Below are 23,249 nucleotides of genomic sequence, written 5' to 3' on the forward strand. Positions count from 1 at the left end.
GTGTCTCATGAATAAATAAATAAAATCTTAAAAAAAAAAAAAAGCTGGTCTCATTAGGTTTGGCTGATATACTTAGGTGCATTGAGATTGTTGATTGATCAGAGAGGCCTCCTTCAGCTTGCTTTGTGAAATCTAGAGTCATACAGTATTAAATAGTCCCAAATTAACTTTTGTCTGGGAGTGTTCATAAAGAATCTGAGACTGAACTCTGAAAAGCACATCTTATTTGCTGTCCCAAGACACTCCACCAGACTTTAGCTACCTTTACATTTGGGCAAATTCTTCTCTTCTTGAGGTTTCAAAAAACATAACAATGGCTTCCCTTCCTTACTACCTATCAGGCTGGACTCCATAAACTGTTTCAGGCCAGGTTTCTTGGAAGGACTTTGTAAGCATTGACTCCATAATTACAGTCAAATTGTGTTCTTTATTCCTTTTAAGTTTTTAAAAAAGATTTTATTTTTGGGTAATCTCTACATCCAATGTGGAGCTCAAACTCACAACCCCAAGATCAAGAGTTGCATGGTCTACCTACTGAGCCAGCCAGGGGGTCCCCAAAGTTTGTTCTTTAAAATGGCTTGTCACATCCAGTCAAATCAACTATAATATTCCAGGCAAGGCCTTGATGGCATAACGGAGTCTTCTAATTATATCCTGGTGAAAAGGAGGACAGATTCTTATTGAACACAAACAATTATATTGAAAAGTATAGAGACTAGGTAAGTTTCTGAATTCTGAAGAGGGTAATTAATTGTGTCAGTGAGAACCATATATCATTTTTAAATGTTTCATTTTAGGTTTACAACAGCACAATTTATAAAATTATTGTGAATTACATATAGCATAAGAAGAAAAAGGAAAGGCTTCCTTGTACATCCAGTAAATAGGACATTAAAACAAATCAACAGTAATCCAAATAATCTCAATAAAATTTCCTGTACCAATTTGTTCAGTCTTATGTAATTAATTCTCATTCTGATGGATGCTGGGTTAGCAGTTTCATGAAACTGTCTGCTTCTCAACTTTATAGCTGAGACTCTTTATAGAGTCCTGGAAATCCTAAGTTCCACCATTATGCTCCAAAAGTTATCCATGTCAGCTGAGACTTAAAGAGTCAATAGATTGACTGACCTATCAATTATAGCAGTCCTTGAACAAGCATTAGAGAAAAATAAAAACTATCTACGATGTTTAAAATATTCAACTGAGTAAATTTTGAAGATTTTATTGGCTTTGTTCAATGATTCATGAATCAGGCAACATCTAATCTAGCAGATAGAAAGGAGCTCTGAGGACCTATATAAAATAAAAGATTTGTATAAGCAGAAGGGGTGGGACAAGGAAGTTATACTAGACAAAAAAGTAGACTGGTTAGGGGTGCCCGGGTGGCTTAGTGGTTAAGCATCTGCCTTCTGCTCAGGTCATGATCCCAGGGTTCAGGGGGGATCAGTGGGGAGCCTGCTCTTCCTTCCCACTTGTGCTCTCTCTTGCTATCTCTCTGTCTCTCAAACAAATAAATAAACAAAATCTTAAAAAAAAAAAAAAGTAGAGTGGTTATTGCAGCATTACTTTCCTTTAGGGGATGGTAAGGTCTCTATTAGGCAGATTATTAACTAGTGCTAATTAGGTGACTTCTGATTGACTGGTTTAAGATTCCATTTCTAGGAGGGTTGAAACTAAGTCTTGGTTTGGTGACATGGAACTTAGCATAAGTGACTCCATTTTGGACCCATTGCTCTTAACATTAGATAATACAGGCTTAATGGCTATTGCTAATTTATTATTGGTATTTTTTAAACATGAAAAGTCTGATGAAGTTCATAATACAAATAATACAGCTAATAAGAAAATTTGGTTCTTTCTGTGCAAAACAAAGACAAAAAAATCCTCTCCTTCCAGCCCTCCCAACCTCAATCATATAGACAACCTGCCCAGGTAGGAAGCCATGAGGTTTTGTGGCTTCAGCATAGGAGGGATTGGGGGCGGGGAGTTGTACAAATCCAGCCCTTAGCTAAAGCAAATAATAATGGCTGGAAGCTTAAAATAGATCCCGGGAGGAGCTCATTAACTTAGCATAGAAAGCAGTTCAGTATCTCTGGCATCTCTCATTTTGGAAATTGCTTTGGTCCGTTTTCCTTCTATTCATTTGAACCAGAAAATACAGATCTTTTACTAACATATTCACCACATCTAATGATGAACTAATCTAGACTGGATGAAATAATTGTTCAACAGGAACACAGGACTTCAACCTCAGTTCAGAAAATCCCTGACATCTGACGTAGGAGGATTTATAGGTTTAGTGGAAATTGCTTTCTCCTGCTCTCCAGATTACATACTGTGGGTTGATTTTTTTTTTTTTTTGCATGAGTAAACATCCTTGGAATAATGAACAGACCAATAATGTCTTAAGAGAGAAAAAAGAACATCCTTTTCATTTTTGCTGTTTCTTGAGAGAACCATTTGGATTTGGAAACCCATGTTGGCTGTCCAGAATATGAAAGTTGGCGTCTTCCTTTTGTGGTGGGGGTGGGTTTTGACCACTGAAGGCAGACAGCACTGGCAAGGAAGAGAAGCACACGAGATGTCTAAGAAAGGCAGGTGAGTGGACTCCTGGGGATAGAGCCTATGGTATTGTTCTGGAGTCATTTCCAGCATATCGTGTTTTATGTGGATGCCTTTTCCCACCTTTTCCTTTTGTTCCCCTCCTCCCTCTCTTTTAGGAAGTTAGAATTATGCTCTTGTTTTTTAATGATGCCAGATCAGATATACTGTTATTACTGCATATTCCTAAATCTCTTATGAATCATCCTAGGGGAAAGATAGACTCTGGAAAAAAGAATACATGCACCTTGTTTCAAAAAATTAAGGGCAAAAAAAAAATTAAGGGCAATTATTTGATGTCTGCATTCTACGTTGGAATAAATCTGTGAATTCTCAAATAACTAAAGGGGTCTCTAATTAGTGAGAATGATCTTGTTAGTTCTACTATTTCTGCTAGATTTGTGGGTCCCTTTTAACATCTTTTAAAAGAAAACCAGGCAGCTTTCTTCAAGCTGTATGGCTAGACAGATCATTAGATTGTCCCCTACTAATAAATGGGGGAGGGAGGTGCAGGGATAGACCTGCCTGCAAACCTGCTGCTCACTCATCGTCAACGGTACGTGCTGCCCTCCTGGGACTAGCATCTGAGGCAGCAGCTTAGGCAGAGGCCCCTTTGGCACCTGTATCCACTCAAGCAGCTCTGATGGCAGCACTGGTCTTTAAGTGCACATCTGCTTGCCCAACATTCATCAATAAAATAGCACAGTGGGAGGAAACCTGATCCATCTCTTTCTTTACTGATGAGGAAATAGAGGCAGTAAGGGCATTCTTGCCTCTCAGTTCTTTGTCAGCCTTAGGTCCAAATTAAACTTCAAGTCTCTTTATCTCTGGATATAAATGTGAATAGAGGTCAGAAATATCAATTAGTGTGAAAGGAAACCCAGCTTTCTGCAGATCAGGGCTAGTGAGAGGGCTGGGTGGGTGGCTGACTCTTCAGTGTCCCCCTCCTGGGGTTGAGAGCCCTCCACACACGGGCTCACAAGCAGCCAGCTACGGCTCACAGCACTTGTTCCAGGTGCTTTAACGACATCACAAAACCAGGAGCTGAAATACCCGGGGATCATGGGAAGTCCTGGGCACTGAGACTGCTATGTACAAGCCACATGCCCTGGTTCTGTCAGAGTCAGAAGTTGCTTGGGCAAACAGTGGAATCCGTGGAGCGGTACAGCCATAGAGATTATCTGGACCAAATGTGCTCATGAGGATTAAAAGCAACCACAACGACAAACCCTATTGGTTGTCATCAGAAACTTCTCAGCCTCTCTCCTAAGCCAGAGTTGCAGTGGCAACCTATTGGTGAATACCAGGGATGAAGAGAAGTCCTAGAGAGTGAAATAGATTTTCTTTAAAAAATATTATTTGGGGGGCAGCCCTGGTGGCTCAGCAGTTTAAGTGTCACCTTCAGCCCAGGGCGTGATCCTGGAGACCCAGGATCGAGTCCCACATCGGGCTCCCTGCATGGAGCCTGCTTCTCCCTCTGCCTGTGTCTCTGCCTCTCTGTCTCTGTGTGTGTGTGTCTCTCTCATGAATAAATAAATAAAAATATTTTTAAAAATTTTAAAAATTAAAAAATATATTATTTGGGATGCTGGGTGATGAGGTCAGTTAAGCACCTGATTCGGTTTTGGCTCAGGTTATGATCTCAGGGTCATGGGAGCAACCCAGCAGGATGGAGCCCCATGTGGGAGCCTCTGTGCTCAGAGAGGAGTTGGCTTCAAGATTCTCTCTCTCTCCCTCTGCCTCTCCCCTTGGTTCTCTTTCTCAAATAAATTAATAAACAACCTTTAAAAAAATTTAAACATTATTTAAAAGAACTTTCATTTTTTATTATGAAAGTCATATGTGACTATTACTTAACATTTTCTTTTTTTAAAGATTTTTATTTATTTACTCATGATAGACATAGAGAGAGAGAGAGAGGCAGAGACACAGGCAGAGGGAGAAGCAGGCTCCATGCAGGAAGCCCGACGCGGGACTCCATCCCGGGACTCCAGGATCACACCCTGGGCCAAAGGAAGGCGCTAAACCGCTGAGCCACCCAGGGATCTCCTACTTAACATTTTCAAAAATGGGAAAGATGTTTTAAAAACACAAAAATCATTCATAATTCCCAAACCCAGAAATTTATGAGTGTTAACATTGCTAGCATTTTTGTGTATTTTCTTTCAGCCTGTATTTTCTTTTCTTTTTCTTTTTTTTTAATTTTATTTATTTATTCATGAGAGACAGAGAAGCAGAGACACAGGCAGAGGGAAAAGCAGGCTCCCTGTGGAGCCCGATGTGGGACTTGATCCCAGGACCCCAGGATCACGACCTGAGCCAAAGGCAGATGCCCAACCCACTGAGCCACTCAGGTGCCCCCAGCCTTTAATTTCTAAGCACATACTGACTATTAACTAGTCTGAGATTATTCTATATATATAGTTACATTTGTAACCTTAAGGTATTGAATGATTTTGTCTGCATGTTTAATTATATAGTCTGCATAATTATCATTTGAATGACTACATTATAATGTATAAAAATGCATGATTTATCACCATTTAAGCAGTTTCCTCTGTATTGTGGACTTTTAGTTGCTTCCTTTGTTATTATAAATATTATGCACGATTATCTTTGTACATTAGGATTGTCTACAGACAGGATTTTCTTTTTTTTTTAAATTTTTTATTTATTTATGATAGTCACACAGAGATAGAGAGAGAGGCAGAGACACAGGCAGAGGGAGGAACAGGCTCCATGCACCGGGAGCCCGACGTGGGATTTGATCCCGGGTCTCCAGGATCGCACCCTGGGCCAAAGGCAGGCGCCAAACCGCTGCGCCACTCAGGGATCCCAGGATTTTCTTTTTTAAAATAAGCTCTATGCCCAACACGGGGCTTGAACCCACAACCCTGAGGTCAAGAGTCACATGCTCTACTCACTGAGCCAGCTAGGCAATCCTACATATATGATTTTTAAATTTGGATAGACTCCTGGAAATGTACTGGGTCAAATGGCACAAGAACTTCAAAGCTACGAATATATTTGGCCAAATTGCTTTCCAGAACGGTGGACCCAACTTCTATATCCACCAGCCAGGTGGTTTTATTTTTATATAGCCTACATTCTTAAAGGGCTTACTTAATTTCATGCAGATTCTCAACTCTTAAATTGCTGGTTATTTGTATCCAGGTTTCTTTTCAATTTATACTAATGAAATGGGAAGCAAGGTGTGAGGGCAAGGCAAGTGAGATGCCCGCGGTGCAAGGTAGACACTTTAAGGAGGCACTTGCATGGTCTGAGAATGGATGCCTCCTTAGGTTTTGTTCCTCACTTCCTCACTCTAGTCTCCACTCTGGCAAATAACTCAAGTGCTGTTTCCCCGAGATCTCCATAGGAGGCACATCCAGGTGGGATCTTCCTCATAAATCATGCTTGGTAAATATGAGAATGCCACGGCACTGGGTAATGTTTCTAGAATGGGTCAATAGTTATTGTCTCTTCCTCCTCCCTGAAAGAATGGAGGCATAACCTACCTACACCACAGGCCATGGGACAAATGCCAGCTCTTGCTCTGGGCAGGCAAACTGATCTATCAGAAGCTGCAAGAATTGTTCTCATACTTGCTTTGGCATGCTAAAAAATTCAAGTTTATTCTGAAAGTAAAGTGGGTCTGAATAGCTTCAGCTGGTTTCCATTTTGGAGAGCTCACACTGGTGTCAGTATGGTAGAAGGATGGAAAGGGTGCTAGAGAGGAGACAGAGAAAGTAATCCAGAGCCTATGCCTTAACCCAGGTGAGAGGTAGTGAAAGCCTGAAATAGGATATTAGTGGAAAGAACAGTGCGGAGGTGGGGGTGGAGGAATGGATCTGAGAGCTTTAAAGAGCTAGAATCATCAGAATTAGACTGGGTGGAAGACTAGCAGGTATTTGAATTGTGTGACCTGGTAGAGGGTGGTGCCAGGGAAAGGAGAGCAGGATGAGGAGCAGATTTGGGGCAAGAGGTGTTCATTATGAACACGTGGACCTGGATTTGCTTTCACAGATTCTAAGAGATAGCTGTCTAGTTGGAGGCCTATAGGTCTGCAGCTCATGAGGGAAATCGGGCTTGGCGATGTAGACTTTTTTTTTTTTTTTTTAAGATTTTATTTATTTATTCATGAGAGACACAGAGAGAGGCAGAGACATAGGCAGAGGGGAGCCTGTTGTGGGACTCAATCCCAGGACCCCAGGATCACGACCTGAGCCAAAGGCAGACACTCAACCACTGAGCCACCCAGGCATCCTTGGAGATGTAGATCTTATAGGAGTACTCATAGGTGGTGGTGGATGAGATGACCCCAAAACAGCATGTCACATGAAATAAGAATAGGATCAAGGAAGAATCTTATGGAAAAGCAACATTTAAGGAGAGGAAAGAGGAAGAAGCCTTGGTGAAGGATGCTGGAAAATGAGGGACCAGAGAAATAGCTGTATGACTGGAGTTGAGAGGTGTCATAGATGCCAAGAGAGCCATTTATTTAACAGTTGTCAAATGCTCCTTATAGGGCCAGCACCACACCCAGCGATGGGTGCTTCATCAATGACTAAATCAAATACAGCTTTTGCCCTCCAGAGGCTTACAGACTACGGAGGCATTCCAGCGAAGTGTCAAGGATTTCCAGAAGGAGGAAGAGAACAATAGGGTCAGATCACACAAAGATACAGCCGCTAAGATCCACTGAGGACCTCAGAGAAGAGTGGCAGTGTGTTGAAGAGTGGGATGGGTATAGGTAACTTAGACGAGAAATTCAGCTGTGAATGGAAAGGCTGCAACTGATGAGGGTGAGACAGAGCCAGCTGGGTAAGAGCTCTCAGGCCAGAGGAGATGCAGCAGGTTCGCATGCTGATGAGGGAAGGCGGGAGAAAGGCAATGATGATGATGATGATGATGATGATGATGATGATGATAATGATATATGAGATACTCACTGTCAAATCCCTGTCCTGACAAAGCACAAGCCAATGAATTATGGACTGGGTCTCTGACTGTCCTAAATATCTTGGAATTTGATTTTCTCCTGAGTAAGTAGTGTTCTCTCTTCATCTTGTCCTTTCATTCTCCAGATAGTTTGCTTAAACCTTTGATTCTCCTCTTTGTGCTGCTGGGTCTTGTCCAGTTTTGACTAATGGTTTCCTGAGACCTATACTTAGGTTTCTTCCCATGCTGATGACATCATTTCCTTTCCTTTTTGTCTTGCTCACTTCTTTTGCTGCTCCAATGCTTACCAGAGATGTCACCTTCTGAGGAGCCTTCATTGGACTTCCTCCACCCCGCCTCTCAGTCTCAACTGGGCAACTTACTTCAAGGCTTCCACAGCCCCAGTCCAGCCCATCTCAGAGGACTAATCTCTCAACATTAGCACTCACTCCTCATCTGCCTCAGCTTCTAGACTATCAGCCTCCTGAGGGCTGTATTAGTCTACTGGGGCTGCCACAATAAATTACCACAGACTGAGTGGCCTAAACAATAGACAGTGATTCTCTCACAGGTCTGGAGGCTAGAAGCCCATGATCAATGTGTCAGGGAATTTGGTTTCTGGTGAAAGGCTCTCTTCCTGGCTTGTAGACAGCCCCCTTCTTGCTATGTCCTCAAATGGCCTTTTCTCTGTGGAAGATGCATCTCTAGTGTCTTCCTCTTCTTGTAAGGACACCAATCCTATTGGATCTGAGCTCCATTCTTCTGATCTCATTTAATCTTAATTACCTGCCTAAAGACCTATCTCCAAATACAGTCACACTGGGAGTTAAGGCTTTAACATATGGATTTGGGGGTGGGGGCACAGTCCAGTCCATAACAAGGGCTCAACTTGTACCTTTATCCTTGTCACCCCAAGTTCAAGTACGATATCTGGTACATAATAGATACTCAAGGGATGTTAAGCATAAATAAATGAGTGCATCCTAATTCTTGCTCTTTCTGTACTTCATTCATCCAACAAATTTATGTATTTACTACATTATGCTCCAGGCACTGTGCCCAAGGCTTGGGAAGCAATGGTGATCCCTTGAGATGCTGACAATTCAGTAGAGGTTACAGACATTAATAAAATAATTTTTACAGAATGTCAGAATTTCAAGGACCTTATAAATCCCTTCATTTAAAGATGAGAAGGGCCCCAAAATATAAAATACTTATGCCAAGGTAATGCTACATCCCCTCAGAATTCATACCGCTTATTTCTCTATGTCCAGGGCCCTCCTCTCACCATCATAATGTGAAAACAGGACATTATATTGATAAATGTAAGATTCAGGTTGAACCATATGAAAATGTTTTTCTAGGTCAAAACCATTGAATGTCAGCCATTTTATGTAGTTCAAATATTTTCTTGCTTAATTCTTTAGCAATCTTATAAAGTTAGTATCATTTCCCCATTTTATATAAAACTGAGGCATAGAAAGATCAAATAACCTGTCCAAGGTTCATGACTAGTTTGTGGCTACCCTGGGATTCACACTGAAGCCTGACTGATGTCAAATCTGAGCCCTTTCCTATACTATAATCTGCCTCATTGAAAAAATTTCACCTCAAACAAGTGATTGTGACTTGTGATTACTGTGATATCAAGTCTTGTTATAGGCTTTTACTATCCTCTTTTCTGGGCCTGATCTTATTCCATTTCCAGGTGCAAGGGCAGGAGCTGGGGGTAGGTAGAGAAGTTCACTCAATAACTTCACTTACCAAATATGTTGTGAGCTGTCTCCTTGACAGACAAACTCTTTGTTTTCTGGCTTTTTTTTTCTGGTTTTGTTTTTTAAAAATAGCTGGTTATTTAATTAGTGGGATGGGAATTCCACTCAAAAGATATTTACAGAGATTCTAAAGTGTTCCAAGGCACATAGGTACATAGTGAATAGAATATGATCAGTAAACAAAGGTTGCTCGTAAAGCAGGTAGCATTGGAATTAGAGAGATTTGTACAAGTTAGAAAGTAGTTAAAGAACTATAATAAATGGGAAAAGTACAGCCTCAGAATTCTGATAAAGAGAATAGGTGGGGGGAAAAATCAGAGCTTTAAATTAAAAGAAAGTAATCCAGTGTCTTCAAGTGGGAAGGCATAGGGAATTTATGTTGGGACGTATGTACAAGAGAAAAAAGATGATCTAGGTTGAGATTTTAGCTGAGTAGCAGGGGGACAGACATGACCTTTTGTCCCCTCCAAGCGCAACAGCATCCCAGGGCTTTGTGCTAAGGACCTGCCTCACATTGATGGGAACAGGATTCAGGCACGGTGGCAAGAAGAAATTTTGATCAAATGACCCTGAGTTAGGACATGGAGATAGGATCAGAAGCCGCATTGAAGCTGGGCTGGTCCCACCCACACCAGACATGAGCCCTGCTGGCTTTTGATTCCAGGCAGTTCAGGTCCCCCACAGGTGTGCATACCTCAGGTGTCAAGGAGTGTTCCCACACTGTATTAGTCAGGGTTCTCCAGAGAAACAGTAGGGGGCATGTAATATGTATCTATCTATCTGTATATCCAGCATTACATAGATATATTGTGTGACACAGATGTAGTATAATACGTATGTATGTATGGAGAGAGAAGAAGGAGGAGGATTTATTTATTTGAAAGAATTGGCTTATGTGGTTGTGGGGGCTACCAAGTCTGGAAATTCAGCAGAAGTTGATGCTGCAGCTCAAGTCTGAAGGCAGTCTGGTGGCAGGATTCCCTTTCTCAGAGGATCTCAGCCCTTTCTCCTAAGGCTTTCAAATGATTGGATGAGATCCACCCACATCACGAAGAGCAATCTGCTTTGCTTAAAGTCTATTGATGTAAATGTTAATCACATCTTTAAAAATATCTCACTGCAACATCTAGGCTGGTGTTTAACCAAGAACTGGGTACCATGGCCTAGCAAAGTTGACACATAAAATTACCCACCATATATTCTTAGAGGTTATGGTTTGAAAAGCGGATTATTGGTTACTTACCCCAAAATCCACCTAGTAAGAAATCAAAAGAAATAAACTAGTTTTACTCAAAGGAAAACACAGAATACTTATTCATTATGTGCAAAAATCCACAGCCTCTATAGCAATTCAAGAAATATAAGTAACATTATGGTACCATCCTTATTAGATAAATAAAAATTAAATGCACACATGCACACACACACACACACACACACACACACACACACACACCCTGTACTGCTGTGTCTGTGAGGAAACCAAAACTGTATTTGTAGGGATCTGCTGTGCCCTGACCCTTCCTATATTGCCATCCACCCATAGGGCTAGAGCTATAAAGTACCTCTAGTACCTTAGGGACAATATGCCTTCTGGAATAGGCTTGAAAGGTCTCCAAGCTCCCCCATGGCCCAATCCCTTATCTCACAGCAGATAAACAGAAACGGACAAAAAGCAGAAATGTGTTGTGTTCTCTCATCAGCCAGAAAAGCTGGGTCTTGAGAGTGTGCTGGCTTCCTCACTGGCAGGTGTCCTTCCTGCTGCACCATATCATTGCCTCAAAGAGCAGCATGTACACAGTCTCATAGCAGCCTTCCTCGGGGTGGGCACACTGGAGGGTAGTCCCATGTTCAATCTTGGGTAAGCAGAGGAGCAAACTCAGCAGGTCTGGCCCATGTCTCCTCTCTGGCCTCCCTTCTATTGCCACACTGGCCTCCTTGCTGCTCCTGGGGCACACCGAGCAGCCCCACCTCATGGCCTCTGTCCTCGTGAGGACTCTGCTGGGAGCACTTTTCTCCCATTGGCAGGTTGCTCCCTCATCTTCTTCAGGTCTCTGCTTGATTGTCACTTCCAGAGAAGTGTTCCCTGGCCACCCCTATAAGACAGCCAGCTAAGTACCCACTCCCAAACCCTTACTCTACTTTCCATCATAGCCCTAAATTTATGTTCCCATGAGGTAAGATGGAGCCCTGGATGTGTGTCCATGAGGATTTCCTTTGAAGTTTTGGCCTGGGCAGCAACAGTTATAGGCAACCCCAAGAATCCATCAACAAAGCTCCTAAGCTAGATGGGACAGTGATAAGAAGACTGGCTCCAAACAGTAAGAAGCCAGACCTGGAGCTGCCACATACTCCATGACTTGGGATAAATCACTTGACATCCTCAAGTCTGTTTCTTCTGTAGAGTAGAGTCGGTTATGTCTGTCACCTCAGGGTTATTGTAAGGACTGTGCAAGCTGAAGTAGGGAAGGTGCTTTGACTACTGTAAAGCTCAGTAAACCCTGAACGATCCTGGGCCTCACCTATGTCATCTTGTGATGGGCACCGATAAGAAACTCTCCTGCAGACCCTCATTCCACCAGGCACCCCTTAGGGCTCCTCACTGCTTGGCGGATGGTTACCCTATGCACACCACCCGGTGACGCTCCCTGGATCTGCCAATTGGAGGCCTCACCTAGGGAAAGGAGATCCGTTTAGGATGTCTTGCTCTGTCTGAGCTCTCATTGGTGTAATGCCATCGATATGATGGGACACAGTAAGTTCCTAAGTTGTCTTTGTAATCAAAGTTCTAGCCCACGGCCAGGCATCATCCTGGAGCTTACTTCAGCAGCTTTCATGCTACCCTTTTTCGTTCTTTGTCAATCTCAAGAAAGCATTTTCTCACCCTCAGTTCTCTGGCCTCTCTTTTATTTTCCAGATTTTTCTCTGCTGCAGAATCCTTGCATTTCCTGAGCGGTAATTCATCCTGGTCTGTAGACTTGAGTTCTATTTAAACAAAAATTAGAGCAGTGGTTCTCAACATTGGCCGAGGAGGTTTGAAAGCTATTGATGGCTGGGTCTCACCCCTGTTGTGGGTGTGGCCTGGAAGTTCCTTGGGTGACCCCAAGTGCAGTTGAGCTGAGAAACCCCTAGTTAAGTAATCCTATGCCTGCATTTTTGCTATGCTGGGCAGCAACTCATTCATTTTACTGCTCCCTCCCTAATGTAGAGGCCAGTCTCTTTGAAGGAGATTGGATTCTGTTAGCAGAGTCTCAGCCTTACCTTAATCGTTTGCTAACATTGCTGCATCTCCTCCCAGCAGCATATTTCCCTCTGCACACTCTACTGGCTCAAAATACAACTTTAAGGAAAGTTGGTTGTCTTTAGCACCTTTCTTAAGTATCACCTCATTTAAGCCTTGGCCTCCTTGGCACATTTCTCATAGGACCATTTGACTCTTTGGAATATACTTTTGGATTTGTGCTTCTCTTTCCATATTTTGTACATGTTTGTGTGAAATCTGAGTTCTGCTCACTGCTGGGGCTACAGAGGTATAGGAGATAGAGTCCCTCCCCAGTAGAGCTCATAGTGAAGTATGTGAAGTGGTCAGAACCCCCCCTACACACACACATGAGGTGGTGCATATTTTAATGAAGGCATGTGAAGAGGAGACTTGGTGGGAAGGGGGGAAACCTGAAAATTCTTCCAGGAGGAGGTAATATTTGATCTGAGAGTGCAAGGTGTTGTCTGGGCAAAAAGTATGAAGAATGGTGGCAAAGACCTTCCAGACAGATGGGACAGCAGGAACCAAAGCATAGGGGTATAATGGGCAACCACAAAAAATGATGGACAGAGTTGGGGGCTGAGGCTGGGAAGGAGCCTATATGTATATGTGACTATGACAAATGCCATGAAAACAAGATGGTTTTCATTAACTAGTTGAAAAAATTCCTTCCTTATCAAAATTAAGTTCTCTATCTTCTCGGAGATGACATGATCAGCCAAGTGAAGGATAATGTATCAGGTCCTCTGTTATTAGCTAAATGAAGGAGCCTTCCAGCAGACCCCTGGCTCATCACAGATTCCCATCCCTGCTCTATCTAACCTCTGGGAGAGTTCTGAGATGTGCTTTGGGAAAACATCATCTACATACCAGCTAACCAGGAACTATAACGAGAAAACATCAAGATGTACCATAGGTCAGAAGTTTTCATTCTCTCCAAGAGGATAGGATAGACATAGGTGTTCAAAAAATGTATATCCTCTGTTCAGTCCAAAAAGCTTTCTCAAATGTCATCCTATTTCATCATGACTCGGGACATGCCTATATTTTCTTCATAACTTCCCAGGGGTTCATTCAATAAATAGGTGGGCATCAGTTCTTGTGCTAGATCTTGTGTGAGGGGAGAGAGAAGTTTGACCCTTCTACATATAACCCAAATTCCAGGCAATGGGAGCCCATCTTTCAACGAGACACCATGGCTAACCTTGCTTCCAACCCTTGGAGCCAGACTCTCTGGATGTGACTTCTGAATCCATCATGTTTACAAGTTATTCAGACCCTCTGTGTCTTAGTTTCCTCATGTATAAAATGGGGATAATGATAAAACCTACTTCATAGGATTTTTATGAGGACTAAGCCAAGTTAATACATGTAATACGAGTTAACTTAGTACCCGGCAGATAGTAAGGACTCAAGCAGTGCTAGTTATTCCTATATTTGGTGTGTGTCATACTTCATTTCAAGATTAACAATCCGGGCTGCCTGGGTTGCTCAGTAGGTAGAGCACACGAACCTTGATCTGGGGGTTGTGAGCTTGAGCCCCACATTGGGTGTAGAGCCTACTAAAAAAAATTAATAATCATACTCCTGGCTGGTAAAAAGATGCCAATGCCATGCAAAATATTTCGTGATATATTGTATTGAGTTTAAAAGCAAGTCTCCTCTTTCTCTCTCTCAGAGGATAAGGGTATATGCAGATGGCAAAGATTATTCCTGAGTGGTTTTTATTTTCTCCTTTATGTTTATTTTTTTTAAAGATTTTATTTATTTATTCATGAGAGACAGGGAGAGAAAGAGGCAGAGACATAGGCAGAGGGAGAAGCAGGCTCCATGTGGGGAGCCTGATATGGGACCTGATCCCGGGACTCCAGGATCACGCCCTGAGCCAAAGGCAGATGCTCAACCTCTGAGCCACCCAGGCATCCCTCTCCTTTACATTTAAATTTATTTTACTAACTTTTTTTTTAAGATTTTATTTATTTGTTCATGAAAGACACACACAGAGAGAGGCAGAGACACAGGCAGAGGGAGAAGCAGGCTCCGTGGAGGGAGCCCAATGTGGGACTTGATCCCAGGTCTCCAGGATCAGGCCCTGGGCTGTAGGCGGCGCCAAACTGCTGCGCCACCGGGGCTGCCCATATTTTACAAACTTTTAACATGGGTACATAAGCAATAAAAATCTTTAATAAATATTTTTAAAATTAACTAATTTATCTTAGAGATTTTTTAAAAAAGATTTTGAGAGAGAGAGAGAGACTAAGCGTGCACCAGCAGGGGGCAGGGAGCAGAGGGAGAGAGAGAAGCAGACTCCCAGCTGAGCGGGAAGCCCAATACAAGGCTTGATCCTGGGACTTGGAGGTCATGACCTAAGCAGACGCTCAACTGACTGAACCAACCAGGCACCCCAGCAATAAAAAAGTTCTTTAAAAATATTAACAGCATTAATGAAAAAGACTTCAAGGATCCTATTTATCAGTCTTTTTTAGGCTAGAATCTAAGCTTCATGATGGGAGAGACAGTGGCATCTCAGAGCCCATCTCTGTTTTCAGGCTGGCCCAAAGCCAAAGAAAGAACTGAGTCAAGCTCAATTTCCATCTCAAGCCCTTCTCTTCTTTCAATTCCTCCTGCTTCCCTCTAGGGGGCTGATTCTTTTTTTTTTTTTTTTTTTAAGATTTTTATTTATCTATTTGAGAGAGAGAGAGAGTGGATGAAAGAGAGAGAGATATCGAGCAGGAGTGAGGGGCAGAGGGAGAAGCAGATCCTTGACTGGGCAGGGAGCCCGACACGGGGTTTGATCCCCGGACTCCAGGATCATGACCTGAGCCAAAGGCAGACACTTCACCAACTGAGCCACCCAGGCTCTCCTAGGGGGCTGATTCCTTCCTTCATTCCACTAACATGTCGAGAAGCCACAGGGGCCCAGCACTGTACAAGGTGCTAAAGATAAAGAAGACTCTGCCTCAGTGGCCTGTGACCTCATCCTGCTCTTGCTGACCAGCAGTTGTGATGGCTTGTAGCCCCAAAGACAGCCCTCCCTGCAATCTTAGCTCTTGCCTACTGCTGGGACCCACTCCGGGGACCCACATCTGTCAAGCTCCTGCCTCTGCTCCCCTTTGCTGCAGATAATTGATAGAATCCTTATGCATCAGTCCTGATGTTTGTGCATCAGGCGAGTCCCGATGAAAACAGCATTGCACTCAAAAGGGCTTAACCAATAATTGAATAAAGGGACCACTCACAGAGCTGTGGGCAAGGTTCAAGGCACCAACCAGGCATGCTGATGTCCTTGAGGACAAGCAACAGCAGGAAGCTATGGCTACCCACAGTCCTGGAGAGCACATGGTATTATTGGAGCTTATTGAAGATACTGTGATTATCTGTGATCACAGAGCAACACAGACATTGCTAGTCCCTGGCACTGAGGCAGGAAGAGAATGAGGAATAAATGCCCTGCTCTGTTATATCCTGCCAGTGCCCATTTGGCTGAAACCACACGCCAGGGGGCAAGGATACCCAAGTGATACAGTCCACCTGGCAAAGTGTTACTCTCTGTAGTAACGGTTTTATGGTAGGTTCAAGTTAAGGATGGGGTCAATCTCAGGTCAGGGTAAACTACTGGGGCAGATATTTTAAGTCAGACCTCCTCAGACTAGTCTTTCTGAATAATTCATTCTCCAAATCCTTGCTCCTGTGGGTACTGGGAAAATGCTCATCAAAAGGCTAAATTAATGCATTGATGTTTCATAGTTATTTTTTTTCTTTCACATTTTATTCTGGAATATTCCAATATTCTATTGGAAGTAGATCTAAAGGATGAGGAGCGCTTTGTTGATTTGAGACCTGTCTCTAGCACACCTTTGTTTTTAATTCTCATCATAGAGACAACGACCAAAAGTACACAAAGATGCCAACAAGTAAGACAGGCATGGCCATAAATGCATGCACACCATTCTAAAGATGTCTCTTCCCCATGCCTCAACTGTGGTGATTTTCAGCAACAACCCCCTCCGTTGGCCATGGAGCAGAAGGCAGAAAGTGGGGGACCAGAGGATGGGAGAACTGGAAGGGAAAAGATGGTGGGCGCCCAGCTCCAGCTGGGTGAGAGAGGATGAGGGAAGTGATGGGGTCCAGTTTTCCTCCTCTCCAAGTCCCCAGCTTCTTCCTCTCTTACATTCATAAGCAGTGTAGGCTGGTTCTGTTTCACTAGTTTAAATTCTTTCCCTGGACTGCTTCCCTTGCTACGAACATAGTAATTTCCTTACTTGGGATGGAAACTTCCTTGTCAGCTCAGTAATGACAGTGGCTCTTTCCATTTGTGTACCCTTTAGAGTCTGAAGAGTACTTCCACACGTTATCTCATCTACTCTTTGCACCCCTTGTCAGGTCACAGGGCTTTACCTTTTATTGGTTGAGGAAATCTCAGGAAACAAATTGCCTAAAAGCACAGAGCAGTCAGCATCAGACATTTTTGTCTCTCAGCCACATTTCCTTCCAAAATGATGAAAGGTTTCTTCAAGAGAGAAGATGGCAAAGAACTTAAAGGTGGAGTAAGGTTGTTATAAAAGAGGCAAGTGTGTATATCGAGGATAAAATGAACCAGGGCGGTGGCTCTCAAGGCGCTGTCTCCACACGGGTGGCATCAGTGGCATCTGGGAACTTCTTAGAGATGCAAATTCTTGAGCCTCAGCCCAGACCTACTGAATCAGAAACATCAGAGGAAAGGGGAGGCTCAGGAACCTAGGTTTGAATAAGCCCTCTAGGACATACTGATGCATGCCAAAGTATGGGAACCACTGAATCCAGGGGAAAGGAGGTGTGTGTGGTGGGACCATAAGGAGAACACATGCCTGGAGTTAGCATAAGAAGGAGTGGGGCGGGGGGGGGGGGGGGCACTTGGGTGGCTCAGTGGTTGAGCATCTGCCTTTGGCTCAGGTCATGATCCTGGGGTCCTAGGATTGAGTCCTGCATCAGGCTCTCCATGGGGAGCCTACTTCTCCCTCTGCTTCTCCCTCTATGTCTACCTCTCTCTGTGTGTCTGTCATGAATAAATAAATAAATAGATAGATAGATAAATAAATAAATAAATAAATAAATAAAATCTTTAGAAAAAAAAAGAAGGAGCTGGGAAGGGAGTCAATTATTTCTGTGGATTCTAAAGATGGTGCTGATGGGTGAATGAAGGCCATTCAAGGCCACTGCAGCATTGTTTGTAATAGCAGAAGACTAGAAAAAACCCAGCTGTCCACCAATAGAGGATGGTTACACAAATTGTGGTGCATCCATGTACTGGAACACTACACAGCGTAAAGCAGAATAAGAGACTTAGGATATTTAGATATGGAAAAAAATAATCCAAAGTATATTTAAATAAAAAAAAGAAAAAGTAGGAGAGTTTATATAATATGTTAACTTTGGGTTTTAAAAAGGGGAGAACTAAGAACATATACTTGTACTTACTTGTACCTACAAGAAACTCTGGGCAGAAACAAGAAATCTGTGGATGGGGGAATAGGGTAGATGGAAGCAGAGATAGGATCTCAACTGTTCACTGCATTTCCCTTCCTAAAATTGTCCAACTCTGTAAATATATTATCTGTTTAGAAAAAGTAAAAATAAATAAAAAGAGCAGTGGGTGCAATTCAGCAGCTGAAGAACAAGAAGCTGCCTCCTGTGGAACAAGGATGGTAGGTATTTCCAAGGAAAAGTGTATCCTCTTTCTACGGAATGAGCCAACAGAGGTCAAGGGTACCAAGCTCTGTCCACACCCACTGTCTCCTCCCTCCAGCTCAAACCCTTCCAGAATGGGCAAAGTGCTTTGGGGGGAGTTTAGACTCTTAATAAGATTTTAAAAATACCAGTCACCAGGCCCCATTCCCAGAGCACCCAAATCCAAATCTCTGAGGTGGGGCCTGGGCATTTGTTTTGTTTGTGTTTGTTTGAGAGACAGAGAGAGAGAGAGCGAACCAGCAAGGATAGGAGGGGCAGAAGGAGAGGGAGAGAGAATCTCATGCAAGCTCTGCACTGAACTCAGAGTCTGTCTCTGGGCTCAATTTCACAACCCTGAGATCATGACCTGAGCTGAAATCAAGAGTCAGATGTATAACTGACTGAGCCACCAAGGGAGCCCTAGGCACTGGTATTTTTAAAGCTCCTCAATTATGATTCTGAACCACTGTCTTGGACCTTCTGGGTCAAGTCATTTATCCAGAAAGCTGGAGAGAGAGAGGAAGAGAAGATATCCAGTAGCTAAAAAGAAGAAATAAGGGCAGCCTGGGTGGCTTAGCGGTTTAAGCGCCTGCCTTCTGCCCAGGGTGTGATCCTGGAGTCCTAGGATTGAGTCCCACATCAGGCTCCCTGCATGGAGCCTGCTCCTCCCTCTGCCTGTGTCTCTGCCTCTCTCTCTCTCTGTGTCTATCATGAATAAATAAATAAAATCATTAAAAAATAAAAAAAAAGAAAGAAACATGTAGGGTCCACTTAACCGTGGATTCTTAAAAAAATAAATAAATAAATAAAAATAAAAAGAAGAAATAACACATCTTTTGAACCTGTCAAGATCAAATCTGAATGCAATTTTTTTTTAAATCTGTCTTGATGGGAATATGTGATGAACCTGTTTCTCCCCCCTTGGCAGCCCAATTCTGAAGCGAAGCCCTGATATCACCAAATCGCCATTGACCAAGTCAGAGCAGCTTCTGAGGATAGACGACCATGATTTCAGCATGAGGCCTGGCTTTGGAGGTATGAGACATGCCCTTGTGGTGGCCTTCTTCTGTCTTCAGGTCTGTCCACTTGTCCATGGATAGAAATCAAACCAAGGGGCCCACTCACTTTGCTCTCCCCCAGTGGAGGTCTGCCTCCGTTGGGCTTGGGGATCAAGACGGAGCCCACAGCATCGCCCCTGCTCAGCCCCGCCAAGGGCTCTGCTGAGCACATTCCCAGGTTAGGCTAGGCTAACTGAGCTGTCCTTAGGCCACTGCTCCTGACAAGGAAGGCTGGGGATCAGTGAGGCCAGCAGGTGGCTGTGGGAAGGGCCAGGGGAAGACCAGGTGGCTGCAGCCCAAAGCTGCCTCCTGCAAATGCTCTGAAATAACAACCTTGGACTAAATTCATGCTCATCTGGGAGCTGGCAGACGGAACTGTGGGTGTGTATCCGAGGACAGAGTGTGGTCTGCTGGGTTTAATTAAATGAAAATAGCTTGAGAAAAAAAATGATGTAGTGCAGAGGGCTGTCACAGCCTCTGAGGCTTAGCCTGTAGCTGGCAGATTTCAGCCGTCTCAGTGTCAAATAGGGTTTTCATCCATACAGGTTTCTTCCTGGAAGAAAATGTTTATTTTAGAAATAGTTCTCATGTTTTTATTTCTGCCAGCCACCTTCACCCAAAGAATAAACAGATTCTAGAAGGGAGTCTCTATTCCATCCATAACCTGCTGCTCTTGGTCCAAATCTACCTCAATCCATGATAATCCAAGTGTGTTCCATGGCTGCCCCACATGCCTGGAGGCAGGGAGGGAAAGGGGCAGTAATCTACTCCCTTTATAATCTTTTCCTTCTCTTGATGAATATTAAGTTTTCATTGCCTAGAAATGAAAAAAAAAAAAATTCTAACGTTTCAAGGCCACCCTGATGCATCCCTTGGAAGCTATTCCATCATGTGGCAAAGATGCAGATCTGTGGGTTTGGTCGATGACCTGAATGTGACTTTGGTTCTGGGTGTCTATTTACCAAGCAGTGCCTTTCTCATAGCCAGACAGAGACAATGGCTTCCATGACAAAATCAGGAGACGAATATAAAAAATAAAGTGGGGGACTTCGTGCTAGGGAGTAACTCCTTAGATAAGGCCCAGCTTTGAGCTAGGTCTTCATTGTACCTTTAGATGAGCATGTGTAACCAAAGAAGAAAGCTTTATTGGAATCTCATCATTTCAGAATCGCCTGAATGATTCAGGTGAAAACAAAACACTTCTTTTTTTTAAACTTTTGTTGGAGTATTCCAGGGAGCCACCCATGATGCAACCCTTTGATTCCTGGTTTCATTTCAGCTTGACATGTGGGGACACCAAACCTTCAAATCTGGCAGGAAGCTGAGGAACGGGTTCCAGGGGGAATGCTCCTCATGCCTGTCCTTTCCACAGTAAAAATTCAAATAAAAAGAATCCATATTATTTCCATGCCCTGTTTGCAGGTCCGGCCATTCCTGTTGGTGTGGATGTGCAGGTGGAGAGCTTGGACAGCATCTCGGAGGTCGACATGGTAAGTGCTTCCATTTTGGGGACTGCGGACAGGTGGATTCACACACACGGAGGCCTCTGCTGGGCTGGGAAGTGCACACACCCGAACTCGCTGGGTCTCACAACTCCCTGGGCAAAGGGAATGCCCACATTCATGTAGGTGGCTCTGGAAGGTTAAGATACTTGCCCGAAGCCACCCAATTGGTGTGAGGCAGAGCCAATGACAAAGTTGATCTCCCTCCACAATAAACTCTTGCTACTGGGATGTGTTCTCTGGACAAACATGAACAGTGGGGTCCAAGGAGGCAGCTGTCAAATAGCCAGATGTTCTTCAGCTGTAGATCCTATATTTGGCTGTGGAAATGCAGAAAAACTGCTGAAAAGTGTCCCTTTTCCCCCTTTTTAGTGGGTTTAGATGTGAAAATAGAATGTTCTACAACTCCTTGACTTACAGGACTTTTAAAGCCTTATGTTAGCTTGGGTTCTCCAAAAAGCAGACTTGAGAGAAGCATTCTAGCACAAGTGGTTTATTTGGGAGGTGATTCCCTGTGACTCAGCAAGACAGCGGGGGTGGGGGACAGGGATAGGGAAAACAGGGATAGGGAGGAAGCAAAACAGCCTGTGCCCTCAAACCAGATACTACTGTGAATCTCAGTTCCACTGGGGGAACTCTGAGAGTCAACAAAGAATACACCTCAGGGTTATCCCAGCTGAGGGGCCAAGGAGCTGGGGTGTGTATCGAGCCCTTCCACCCCCTCCACTCCCCAATCATGGTGAGGGTCACCAGTGCTGGCAGTACCACCTTGTCAGTGTGGAAGCAGATGCCAGGGCATGGAGTGGGGTTCTGCTGGAGGCCTCTGGCTGAGTCCCTCCCCTGAAGCCCTCCAACTGCTGCTGCCAACCCCAGGGACTAGATGCAGGCACTCGACTCTGCTGTTTCATTCCCAGCCAGGTGATGGCTCCATGGGATGTACAACGTCCCGCTGACACCCAGTAGGTTCAGTGTGTGGGGTTCCCCTCTCTGCCCACCCCCCAGGACTTCACGATGACCCTCTACCTGAGGCACTACTGGAAGGACGAGAGGCTGTCCTTCCCAAGCACCAACAACCTCAGCATGACCTTTGACGGCCGGCTGGTCAAGAAGATCTGGGTCCCTGACATGTTTTTTGTGCACTCCAAGCGCTCCTTCATCCACGACACCACCACAGACAACGTCATGCTGCGGGTGCAGCCCGACGGCAAAGTGCTCTACAGCCTCCGGTAAGGCCAGGCAGCCCGTGACCTTTTGGCTTTCCAATGGCCAGCTTCTAACTCCTTGGGAGATGCCACCTTTTCAACTGTCAAGGGACACCAATTTCACACATGAGAAAAAAATTGTAAGGAAGTTTTAGTCTCAGAAACACATTGGCAGAAATTTCTCAAGCTGATACTTATGATTTATGCCTTATCCTGCATGTTATATTTTCATTTAAAAAACTTTAATGAGGGGCAGCCCGGGTGGCTCAGGGGTTTAGTGCAGCCTTCAGCCCAGGGCCTGATCCTGGAGACCCAGGATCGAGTCCCATGTTGGGCCCCCTGCATGGAGCCTGCTTTTCCCTCTGCCTGTCTCTCTTTCTCTCTCTCTGTCTCTCATGAATAAATAAATAAAATCTTAAAAAAAAAAAAACTTTAATGAAAGTTTTATTGGTTTAGACTCTAGTGGGAATCAACGAAATAGAGTTGATGAAATTCTTCTGAAGGACTTGCCTACTTAGATGTCTCAATTCCTATTTTTTTTTCAGGTATAGTTTAGAACTTGGGCTAAGAGGAATTCTTTTACTTTACTTGGCCAGCCAGGCGTGTTTGCTATCCTTTCTCACCATGGTATCCTACTTGAGAAACTATGGAAATCCCGGGTCGCTTTATGACTTTTTTATTTTTATTTTTAAGATTTTATTTATTTATGAGAGAACCAGAGAGAGAGAGAGAGAGAGAGAAAGAGAGAGAGAGGGAGAGAGAGGCGGAGGAAGAAGCAGGCTCCATGCAGGGAGCCCGACGTGGGACTCGATCCCAGGACTCTAGGATCACGCCCTGGGCTGAAGGCAGGCGCTAAATCACTGAGCCACCCAGGGATCCCACGCTTTATGACTTTTAAATAGCATTCTGAGCATCACTTTTAAAATATAAAGAATAGGGGATCCCTGGGTGGCGCAGCGGTTTGGCACCTGCCTTTGGCCCAGGGCGCGATCCTGGGGACCCGGGATCGAATCCCACATCAGGCTCCCGGTGCATGGAGCCTGCTTCTCCCTCCGCCTGTGTCTCTGCCTCTCTCTCTCTCTCTCTCTGTGACTATCATAAATAAATAAAAAATTTAAAAAAAAAATAAAATATAAAGAATATAATCTTTTTTTCTTATGTGCTCAGATGCCTTAGAAATGTTCAGGTGCTCATTAATC

The 23,249-nt window shown here is 43.9% G+C and overlaps 1 protein-coding gene across 1 annotated transcript in view; it reads left to right on the forward strand.

The window, feature by feature from the left end:
* Positions 1–2,185: 2,185 nt before the first annotated feature.
* The window catches only part of GABRR1 (gamma-aminobutyric acid type A receptor subunit rho1), a 38,509-nt gene continuing 17,445 nt past the window's right edge, over positions 2,186–23,249 (forward strand). The window contains exons 1-4 of the mRNA XM_041757316.1: positions 2,186–2,601; positions 19,217–19,323; positions 20,769–20,836; positions 21,851–22,074. Coding sequence (XP_041613250.1) covers positions 2,480–2,601; positions 19,217–19,323; positions 20,769–20,836; positions 21,851–22,074 — 521 coding nt within the window. The 5' untranslated portion in view covers positions 2,186–2,479. The remainder of the gene's footprint in view (positions 2,602–19,216; positions 19,324–20,768; positions 20,837–21,850; positions 22,075–23,249) is intronic.

This window comes from Vulpes lagopus, chromosome 1, assembly GCF_018345385.1.
Source record: "Vulpes lagopus strain Blue_001 chromosome 1, ASM1834538v1, whole genome shotgun sequence".
Classification (NCBI taxonomy): domain Eukaryota; kingdom Metazoa; phylum Chordata; class Mammalia; order Carnivora; family Canidae; genus Vulpes; species Vulpes lagopus.